Genomic DNA, 9,771 nt, shown 5'->3' with positions numbered 1-9,771 from the left:
AGCCATTACAGCTTGTACCTGCTAAAAAAACATCTGTTTTGGTTCTGATTATCATGTTTATCTTGCTGAAATCATATGTTTTAAGCCATATGAGTTTAAACTTCTGATATATGGTTTTCTGAGAGCACACATCCAAAGCACACGGACAGAAAGCGGCTGTACTAAACTAAGTTCTCATTCACACACAAGTTTACGTTAAAAACACACGAGTTACAAAAACAGTGGGTTATGTCTGTGAAGGTAAACAGCTGGGAAATAAATCGCATGTTTATTTTAGATCTGTGTGGCAGCAGCAATAAACAGTAAATAAATCAATAAATGCACTGCTCTGTTGTCTCGTCGGAGGCTGGGACTCTAAACAGTGTTCTGTGCTCATCTGTGCAGCCAAACACAGAACAGTAGCATGCTTTGCTAAAACTTTCGTCATGGCATTAGAGCTGCTACACCGCTGTCGCTTGTGAAAACACAACGACGGTGCCATGTACAGATTAAGGGGCGGTGATATTATAATGAGAGCCACGTCATCAGACGCGCTGGTTTTCTCAGACGCTTGCAGAAAAAGGCTTCCCAAAACAAAGTTACTGGGTTCATCTTTTTCAGGTTTGCTTGGTTGGTAGATGCACCGGAGACCTGATTATAGCACTTAAACCCTGGAAAAGTCAGATTTTCATGATACGTCACCTTTAAAATAAAATACTGCACATCTGAAAAAGGTTTGTTTAATATTGTTTAAAGATCTACATTCAAGATTTGAACATTTGAAACGATTTTTATTTTACTGTTTTGTGTATAAGGGGGAAGTCGTGGCCTAATGGTTAGAGAGTCGGACTCGTAACCCAAAGGTTGTGGGTTCGAGTCTCGTACCGGCAGGGATTGTAGGTGGGGGGAGTGAATGTACAGCGCTCTCTCCCACCTTCAATACCACGACTGAGGTGCCCTTGAGCAAGGCACCGAACCCCCAACTGCTCCTCGGGCGCCGCAGCATAAATGGCTGCCCACTGCTCCGGGTGTGTGTTCACGGTGTGTGTGTGTTCACTGCTGTGTGTGTGCACTTTGGATGGGATAAATGCAGAGCACTAATTCCGAGTATGGGTCACCATACTTGGCCAAATGTCACGTCACTTTTTTCACTTTATAAGTGCTGAAACACGTGTTTATAACCTAATGCAAATGTAGCTTGTGTTTCCTTCTGGGAACTATATAAATATCAATTGAATCTTAAACGACTCGCCTCTTTCCCCTTCTGTTCAGCTGATGGTGATGGACTGGTGTGTCTCTGGAAGCAGAAACCAGCTCCATTAGATTAGCGAGCTGCGCGCTCACGCGAAGAGCGTCTGGACAGCGTGCGCGCTCCCGGCTGCTGTGGCAGGTTACTATGGTTACCGAGTCCTCGTTACTCCGCGCAGTTCAGTGAAAAGCGCTCAATACTGTCTGGTCTTCGGAAACTAGTAACTTACAGTTAACGGTTCACAATGGATTTTAGCAAACTCGAAGAAATTAATTTGACACGTGATGAACTAAATCGATTCGGCGAAGCTCTAAAAGACGAGAAGTTCCGCGAGTTACTGAACGAATATGCGGCCGAGATCTCAAACCCCGAGAACAAGAGAAGATACGAGGAGGAGATCACGCAGCTGGAGAAGGACAGAGGCACGAACGTGCAGTTTATTCACCCTGAAGCTCATCACGTGCTGAAAACCCGCGGCGCAGGCGAGAAGCGCTTCATCAATATCTGCTCCGATCAGCTGATCGATAAACCCTCGAGCGAAGCGGCCACAGGCCGAGACGGGAAAGCGGGCTACAACTGGCGTCTACCGTTCAGCCTGACACCGGGCAGACCGGACCGAGACGCCGCCGGGAGCAGGTGCATGATCTATGACGTCATTTTCCATCCAGACGCGCTTCACGCGGCGGAAGACAGCACGAGACTGCTGCAGCTCCTCCACAGCACAGCCATCCGAGGCATCGAGGACGCGTTCCACATCGAGCTGGATACAAGTAATATAAAGCAGCTGAAGATGAAGTATAAAGGTGTTCCTCAGGCGGCTGTGATCCGCAGGCCGATTCCTGCAGAGCAGCAGCAGAGCACCAGTGATCCAGAACCAGAACCAGGAGCCTCCTGTGCCGCTCCTCCAGATCCTGAGGACTCAAGATCTTCATCCAATCAGCCCACAAAACCACATTACACCGTAAAGTACCGGTCAGTCGTCGATCTGCAGGATTACAGGTGCTCCAGAGACTCGGGGCCCGGGGCCCGACCCAGAGAGATCATCATCACTGTTGATCTACCGCTGCTGAGATCTGCGCAGGACGCTGAGGTGAGCGTGCAGGAGCGCCGGCTCGTCCTGGAGTCTCAGAAACCAGCGTATAAACTAGATCTTCCGCTCTCGTACCCTGTGGATGAAGATAAAGGAGATGCGAAGTTCAACAAAACGAAGAAACAGCTGACGATCACTCTTCCCGTTCAGCCAGTGAGGAGCACAGCATTACACCAGATCAGATGTGATGAGATGAAGGGTAGCGGTGAGGATGAGGATGATGCAGCAGATCAGGTTCCTGAGACCTCAGCATGCGATACAGCTGGACTACAGCATGAGCCAGAAACCAGTTTTCCTTTCGCATCTGAACCTCAGTTAATCGATTTAACGACAGAACCACAGACACTCGTCAATCCAGCTGTGAACCGAACAGAACCGCAGGAACCAGATCATTTATATCTCATCTGCTCTGTAGAAATGAACAATGAAGATGGAATTAACATCAATCGACCGGTCGACTCTTCATCAAATACAGTACGTGACTGAGCTTTTATATAAAACTTTCATCTTTGTGCATTTAATATCAAGCTATCAAATTCACTAGTAATGCAGTGGATGTGATATACTATAGATATTACTGATACTAATGTGTAATTGTTACTCTTGTTCTGTGGAAGTTTTCCAGCGAAGCTGAAATCCAAACCCGCGTGACGGCAAACGGTCGAGATGAAGACATCCATGAAGTGAGCGGCGCTCTGGAGACAGAACACACACAGGTGTTTGAGTCGAACACAGCGAGTGACGCTAATGCATTAGTTCCACACCAGCCGCTGACGACAGATAATAATGCACTAATAAACCAGCAATCCAGCAGCTCAGCTAACCAGCAGCTGAATCACGAGGAGGATCGGAGCGCTTCTCAGGACACTGAGCCAAAGACGAGACGTTCCTCAGAAGACCACGAGAGCACAACGGAGCGATTGGAGGAACCAGCGGCTGCTAACGGTGTCATCCCGAGAGAGACCGAGCCCGACGGCAGACACGTCTTCATCTGCACTCACAAGACCTCGGCCGCCTTGTGCTTCCAGAACTCTCTGTGGTCTGATTTGGACCTTAGCTAACTGATAGTGTGATATCGCATTATTAGGGTTTTATAGTCATGACGTGTCATTTATTTAGTTTTCGTTTTAGTTCACTCAAGTTGAATGTTTAAATGTAGAGTAAAATAAAAATCTTTGTTCTGTTTTGTTCAGAAATCTACTTAAAACAGAGATTGACCTTTTGGGGGGAAATGAAATAAAGCTTGATTGAAATAAAAAAAAATAAAAAAATACAGAAAAGCCTGTCATGTGAAATCATTCAATAATTTCTTTGACAGCTCAAACTTTTGTTTTAATGACTTTTATTTATTTCACAAAATATATGTTGTGATGCTGGAGTTTAAAGGTCTTTTGCACAAAACTGTCCAGTGAACAAACCCTTAAACATCGAGCTAAAAGAGAACAAACACTGAAACACCGAGCAGTGCTCGCTTGTGACGCTCATACATTGCCACTAAACCACACGAGAGTGCGATCCTCGCGTCGTCATCTGAGGTCACGCTGCACGCAGCCGTCCATGAACTCACAGTAACACATGAGCGAGCAGAAGTGCTTCTGCACCGGAGCCTCGGTGCCGCCCATGTTGTCCACTAACACTACGGTGTGAGACACCAGGTGCAGGTTGAAGCTGACGGCCGTCTGGATGTAGGAGTCCACACAGGCCCGGCCGCAGTCGCAGGCTTGAGAGAAGTCCAGCTGGTGACACAGGTGCAGCGGCACGGAGTGAGGGCCGTGTGGGATTCTGCCACGGAGAACAAGACAAGAACAGCGTTAGCAACACAGCGTGACATCAGCAGACTGGCGTCTGTCAAAGCAGCGGAACGGGCCTCACCTGAGCTCCACCACGGCGCGGGACGCTAGCTCCTGCAGCCTCAGCGGGAACGTGAGCCGGATCGTGTGCTCCAGAGCATTGGCTTGTGTAAACGGGTTTCCAAACAGGTCCAGGTTCTCCAGGCACAGCTTTCTGAAGCTGGCAGGAAGTACGGTGAGCTGGTTGTGAGCGGCGGACAGGAAGCGCAGCTTGGAGAGCCGGCCGATGTGGAAAGGCAGCCGCAGGAGCTTGTTCTGGTCCAGCTTGAGGTTGACCAGCTGCTGCAGCTGACAGAAGCGAGCGGGCAGGACCTGCAGCTGGTTCTGACTCAGGTCCAGATGCTGGAGTGACGTCTGCAGGGTCGAGGAGCACAGGCCGTCGCTGAAGCTCTCCAGGTGGTTGTTGTGGAGAATCAGCTCGGCGAGGCAGCTCAGGTCGCCGATGGTGGAGGGCAGCTTCTTGATGTGGTTGTTGCTGAGATCCAGCCGGCGCAGCGCTCGCAGCGACAGCATGCGTAGGTCCACACGGGTCAGTCTGCAGTACGACACCTGCAGCTGCTCCAGAGAGTGCGGGAAGCTGGACGTGAGCGGATAGTCCTTCTTGGACAGAATGCTGAGCTTCTTCTTGGGTTTCTCCACATCACGGGCACGGGCCGGGCCGAGGGACGACAGCGGGAGCGAGTCCGTGTCACTTCCTCTGTGAGCCAGCCGAGCGGCGGAGAGGAAGCTCTTCAAGCTGCTGCTGTCAGCCTGTATGACACACACACACACACACACACACACACACACACACAAACCATCATGGACATCGTCCGTATCTTCAGCTTTTTAATAGCATCAATATTCTATTTATGCAAAACCAGGTCTGTGCAGGAACTAGAGCGACGCCAGCAGATATTCCCCCGACATCTGAGAATCAGGTCAGGCTACTGCGAATCACCGTCGACCAGCAGATATCGAGTTTAAGTAAAGCAGGAATCAGCAGTGACAAAAAAGTAGATATCAGTGTAGATCAGGGGTGCCCAAACTGGGTCCTGGAGGGCCGGTGTCCTGCAGAGTTTAGATCCAACCCCAATTAAACACACCTGAAGCAGCTAATCAAGCTCTTACTAGGCATACTAGAAACTTATAGGCAGGTGTTTCGGAGCTGGTTGCAGCTAAACTCTCCAGGACCCAGTTTGGGCACGCCTGATCTAGATTATAATGGTATTATATTTGCAGCTAAAGACTGGCAGAGATGCTCGCTCTAGCTATGAAAGAAATGTAAAACTTTAAATGGGATTCCCATGATTTTAGAAAGTAGCTGACTCAGACAGAGAATACATACAGACTCACAGAAAGTGCCAATCAATATCCTTAGCTTATATCTTTTATCAGCCGCCATTATGCCTAATATCAGTTTGCTGGCTTCAAAACTACCAAAACACTATAATAACTGCACTTTGGATGGACTGTATGATGCAGATGCATTTATTTAAACAACTTTTCTCCAGCAGAAATGAAAGCACGTCTTTACTTTACTCAGACAGATGTCTATCGCAGGCTCCTTCAGCCGAACCGTGGCTTTGCCTTCTTCCACGAACCAGGTGAAGAACTTCTCGATGTTGTCCTTCAGCTGCAGAGAAACACACACAGAGTCAGGAGCTGATCGATATCTGCCGCAGCAGCCATGAGAGGAAGGTTACGGAGAGAAGCCTGCCTTGTATCTGGACCCGCTGCGGTCTCTGGCGGTGCAGATGAGCAGATACGGGCTGCCGCTCGGCGAGCTCCGGTCCGCGTGTGTCCCGATGGATAGAAGCGCGCGGCGGGATCTGCCGGTACTCCGTAGCCCGAGCGACGGTAAAGCGCGGTTAACGACCTCCACATCACACTGCAGCCTCATACTGACCACCACACGACCTGCCTGTGGAACAGCACCGACGGACACATCGAGGTCGGAGTCCGCGTTAGTTCGGTTTGGGTTAACGTTAGTCTCACGATCATAATACGGTCGGATGTTTTGCATAAAAAACAATGGATTTCTTCATTAAACATCGACAACACGACAAACTTACCGTGTGTGAATACTGGATTGGTATCTAGTTACGGAGACTAACTGTTTAGTCGTTATTTGCTTGGTAAATAAGCTCTGACTGAAAAAACATACAAAATATTAAACGAACCCGAAGTTCTGAGGCGCTCGCGCTGCTCTGTTCTTCCGTTCGAATCGATTAATTAGCAAACCAGCAGATCCATAGTAAGACCAAACTCACATGGAATGATTAAAATAACTCACCTGGAAGCATAACGCGGTTAAAGTTTTAAAAAACACTCTTTAACCCTTTTAACGACGGTTTCGTGTTCAGGCTGTTGCGTAACGCGCGCTTCTGCGCTCCGCGCATGCGCAGTGAACACTGACGGACTGACCTCACTAATATGGCGGCGAAACTTTACCACAAGATATTTCCGGTGAGGCCGTTCTGCATAAAAAGAGTTTTAATTCATGCGAGCAGCGCTGCTCATCACAAGCTACTTTCCATGACTCATTCGTGTAACCCACAGAAGCGACAGCAGTACTAGTTTTCATTCGTGTGAGTAGTTTTCTGTCATTATTCTGTAGAGGCGAGCGCGCATCAGCTGCTTTACCAAAACAACACGATCTGATTACTGAAGACTCTCTCGATTTGATCAACACTACTGACTATTTATCCATTCAAAGAGTGATTTAATCTGTGCTGAAGATGACATGTGTAACATACACTGACCATATGAAACTCTGTAGAGGAGTTATATTGTAAATACACGGAAAACATCGGACATGGACTTTCTGTTCTTGTGGGATTGCTATAAGAGTGTATGTGTGTGTGTGTGTTGACATCTGTAAAGCAATCTGCAGATGAATGAATGATGTGCTGAACGTTAAATAGATGTTTCATCAGTAACACGTACATCTCACTCTAGTGACTGTCAGCCATGGAGGAAGATCCTGTACCAAACATGGAGGATGAGGATGATGAAGATGAGTTGGACTGGCTGCAGGAGCAGGAGGTGTTTGTGTCCAGAGAGAGTCCAGCGGAGCGCAGCGGCCACATCGCTGTCACTGACGGCAGCTGCATGTTCATATGGGGAGGATACAAGGTGTGTATTTATTCATATTTAAGGTCCGTCATACTTGCATCAACCTGTTCGTCACACTTTCACATCTAACTGAACATCTGTACTGTTTTGAAGGTCACTGTGTAAAGAGATCTTTATATTATCACTGTCGTTTTATCAGAATGCAGATATTGAAGCGGCTGAATTCACAGACTTGTATTTACCGAAGAATGAAATCTGGATATACAACATGGAGACGGGAAGATGGTAAACCACTCTGCTGTCACACGAGCTGAACACATGAGAGTTTAACGCCGCTAACAGTGTGTTATTTTGCAGGAGAATGAAGCGTTCGGAGGGCGATGTGCCGAACTCGATGTCGGGCAGCTGCGGCTCGTGTGTGGACGGCGTTCTCTATCTGTTCGGCGGACATCAGGCCCGAGGAAACACTAATCTGGTGAGTCCTTCTTCTAAAGCGAGACACTAGAGGCAGCTGTGAGTCTCAGAGAGCTACCAATGTCGGTTTTTGCTTCGTCGACTCGTGTCCTGCAGGTCTACCGTCTGCCGCTGAGAGCGTCTGTGCTCCGCTGGGAGAAGATGAGTGATCTGACGGGTCTGGCGCCGACCTGCAAAGACAAGCTGGGCTGCTGGGTTTACAGAAACCAGTACGTGCTCCTCAAACAGCTCTATGGAGCGTCTGAGACGGTCGAACCATGAGATGATCTTATTAGCGAGATGCCATGACTTTGCTCCAGCTGTTTGTGGTCTGTTTCCACAGGCTGGCGTATTTCGGTGGCTACGGCTACATAGCGCAGCCCGGTCACAGAGGAACATTTGCACTCGATGAAAATTCATTCATGGTGAGTCCGTCTTCTTCACCAGCAGTCACCTGTGACACGACTGATGAGAAATGGGATGTGCTGTTTTTCAGGGCAACCACGCAGGACGAGGCTGGAACAATCACATACACATTCTGGATCTGGAGACGGCAGCGTGGAGCCAACCCATCACAAAGGTCTTAAACCTGTAAATCATGTATGATGGTGTAGAACTCATGTGATCCGGTTCAAATGCTGTGTGTCTGTACAGGGAGACGCTCCGTCACCACGAGCCGCTCACGCCTGCGCCAGCATCGGAAACAGAGGTTACGTCTTCGGAGGCCGTTACATGGTGAGTGTGTGAGTGTGTGTGAGAGTGAGTGAGTGTGTGAATGTGTGTGTGTGTGTGAGTGAGTTGTTCATTCAATTTCTTGAATGTTACTGCTAAATACTGTACCTGAAAAATGAAGCACTGTTTGTTTTATTTGTATATTATGTGTATTTGTAATGTATATCTTTCTTATTTTCTAATAACAAATATAAAATAATGACAAATATGTTTTTCTTTGCTCACTTTGGCCTAAATGTCTGCCATTCTTTTTTATTTTATATTTTGTTTAGGTGTAAGAGGTGTTATGTTTCTGCACTCTTCCATTTTTAGCAAATTAAGAAAACTTTGTCTAAAAACTATTTTTGTGATGGTTTGTATTTTTTGTGCTCTGTATGGAACATCAGTGCCTGTTTAAGTGATGAACTCCATTACTTGTGTTTGTGTCACAGAAGTGAGTACACCCCTCACATTTTTGTAAATATTTTATTATATCTTTTCATGTGACAACACTGAAGAAATGACACTTTGCTACAATGTAGTGCTACAAAACTTTCAACCTCTGTAGCACCAGTGCTATGTGAAAAAAAAGTTAACGTACAGCCCTGCTTTAAGCATGATTTGTGTTCAAAAGCTGAATCTTCTGCACCACAGGATCATCGGCTGAACGATCTGTACTGCATCAACATGGACACGTGGGAATGGAGTGAGATGTACGTTCAGTGTGTTCCTAGCTGATGAATCCTGATTGAAACGTTCCTCTCTGGGATGTGCTGGATAAGCTTGTGTTTGTTCTAGGTGTGTTCCTCAGCACGGTCCTGTCGGCCGCTCGTGGCACTCCTTCACTCCGGTGTCAGCGGATCATCTCTTTCTGTTCGGCGGCTTCACTACTGACAGAGAAACACTGAGTGAGTGACGCAGATGTGACGCAGCTTCACCCGTCCCTGAAAACACAAGCGTTTCATCAGTGTTTGTTTTGCAGGCGATGCCTGGCTGTACTGCGTCGGTAAGAACGAGTGGAAACCGTTTAAACACGAGCACACAGAGCGGCCCAGGTGCGTCTGACACTCGTCTCGTTCACCGGCTGTGTTTGCCGTCTCTGATGCTGATGTCTGTGTTTTCTGCAGACTGTGGCACACGGCGTGTTTAGGTCCTGATGGGGAAGTGTTCGTGTTCGGAGGATGCGCCAATAATCTTCTCTCTCACCAACAGGCCGTGAGCAAAACATCAATATCTACTCCCTTATAATTAGCAAAATGCTACTGATGCATTAGAGTAGAAAACAAATGCTCTGTAGTTAATAATGTTCACTTGTAGTTTTGAGACAGACACCCAAGACAGTTTCAACGTAGAACAGTTTACAGATTTAGGATCAATCACTT

At 47.6% G+C, this 9,771-nt stretch overlaps 4 protein-coding genes across 10 annotated transcripts in view; 2 read left to right on the top strand and 2 right to left on the bottom strand.

Moving 5' to 3' along the window:
• Positions 1 to 1,328: 1,328 nt before the first annotated feature.
• On the top strand, positions 1,329 to 3,542 carry dnaaf2 (dynein axonemal assembly factor 2). The gene is made up of 2 exons (XM_016449898.1): positions 1,329 to 2,792; positions 2,936 to 3,542. Exons 1-2 carry the CDS (start codon positions 1,473 to 1,475, stop codon positions 3,377 to 3,379), a joined length of 1,764 nt encoding a protein of 587 aa, XP_016305384.1. The 5' UTR covers positions 1,329 to 1,472; the 3' UTR covers positions 3,380 to 3,542.
• A 119-nt stretch (positions 3,543 to 3,661) lies between these two features.
• On the bottom strand, positions 3,662 to 6,532 carry lrr1 (leucine rich repeat protein 1). 4 transcript variants are annotated; one of them, XM_016449872.1, is made up of 5 exons: positions 6,444 to 6,532; positions 5,868 to 6,071; positions 5,685 to 5,783; positions 4,191 to 4,918; positions 3,662 to 4,100 (listed from the first exon to the last, which is right to left on the bottom strand). In XM_016449872.1, the coding sequence occupies exons 2-5, from the start codon at positions 6,048 to 6,050 to the stop codon at positions 3,845 to 3,847; spliced, it is 1,266 nt and encodes a 421-aa protein (XP_016305358.1). In that variant the 5' UTR covers positions 6,051 to 6,071; positions 6,444 to 6,532; the 3' UTR covers positions 3,662 to 3,844. The 4 variants fall into 4 exon arrangements, with proteins under 4 accessions (XP_016305358.1, XP_016305360.1, XP_016305356.1 ...); XM_016449874.1 differs by lacking the exon at positions 6,444 to 6,532 and adding an exon at positions 6,331 to 6,411; XM_016449870.1 differs by lacking the exon at positions 6,444 to 6,532 and adding an exon at positions 6,223 to 6,297.
• The window catches only part of klhdc2 (kelch domain containing 2), a 5,083-nt gene continuing 568 nt past the window's right edge, over positions 5,257 to 9,771 (top strand). Inside the window, exons 1-12 of one of the 4 annotated variants that reach the window (XM_016449878.1) lie at positions 5,257 to 5,374; positions 7,109 to 7,285; positions 7,425 to 7,510; positions 7,583 to 7,700; positions 7,796 to 7,908; positions 8,022 to 8,103; positions 8,175 to 8,258; positions 8,333 to 8,413; positions 9,044 to 9,102; positions 9,188 to 9,297; positions 9,372 to 9,444; positions 9,517 to 9,604. In XM_016449878.1, the coding sequence (XP_016305364.1) occupies positions 7,121 to 7,285; positions 7,425 to 7,510; positions 7,583 to 7,700; positions 7,796 to 7,908; positions 8,022 to 8,103; positions 8,175 to 8,258; positions 8,333 to 8,413; positions 9,044 to 9,102; positions 9,188 to 9,297; positions 9,372 to 9,444; positions 9,517 to 9,604 (1,059 nt within the window). In that variant the 5' untranslated portion in view covers positions 5,257 to 5,374; positions 7,109 to 7,120. The other 3 variants (XM_016449879.1, XM_016449877.1, XM_016449876.1) reach the window with 3 other exon arrangements.
• Positions 8,699 to 9,771, bottom strand: part of nemf (nuclear export mediator factor) — a 14,435-nt gene continuing 13,362 nt past the window's right edge. Inside the window, exon 28 of the mRNA XM_016449869.1 lies at positions 8,699 to 8,709. The gene's annotated coding sequence lies outside the window, so the exon portion shown is untranslated. The remainder of the gene's footprint in view (positions 8,710 to 9,771) is intronic.

Source organism: Sinocyclocheilus anshuiensis, unplaced genomic scaffold (assembly GCF_001515605.1).
Source record: "Sinocyclocheilus anshuiensis isolate Anshui unplaced genomic scaffold, SAMN03320099.WGS_v1.1 scaffold1671, whole genome shotgun sequence".
Lineage (NCBI taxonomy): Eukaryota > Metazoa > Chordata > Actinopteri > Cypriniformes > Cyprinidae > Sinocyclocheilus > Sinocyclocheilus anshuiensis.
This window is presented reverse-complemented; position numbering and strand designations above follow the sequence as displayed.

What these genes read in the sequence shown, in the direction of transcription:
- dnaaf2 (XM_016449898.1), top strand. Translation starts at nt 1,473, where the DNA reads ATGGATTTTAGCAAACTCGAAGAAATTAATTTGACACGTGATGAACTA. An exon ending in TCGACTCTTCATCAAATACA is followed by an intron (nt 2,793 to 2,935) that starts GTACGTGACTGA and finishes GTTCTGTGGAAG; the next exon opens with TTTTCCAGCGAAGCTGAAAT.
- lrr1 (XM_016449872.1), bottom strand. Translation starts at nt 6,050, where the DNA reads ATGAGGCTGCAGTGTGATGTGGAGGTCGTTAACCGCGCTTTACCGTCG. An exon ending in TAGACATCTGTCTGAGTAAA is followed by an intron (nt 4,919 to 5,684) that starts GTAAAGACGTGC and finishes TGTGTCATACAG; the next exon opens with GCTGACAGCAGCAGCTTGAA. An exon ending in CGCGCCGTGGTGGAGCTCAG is followed by an intron (nt 4,101 to 4,190) that starts GTGAGGCCCGTT and finishes TCTCCGTGGCAG; the next exon opens with AATCCCACACGGCCCTCACT.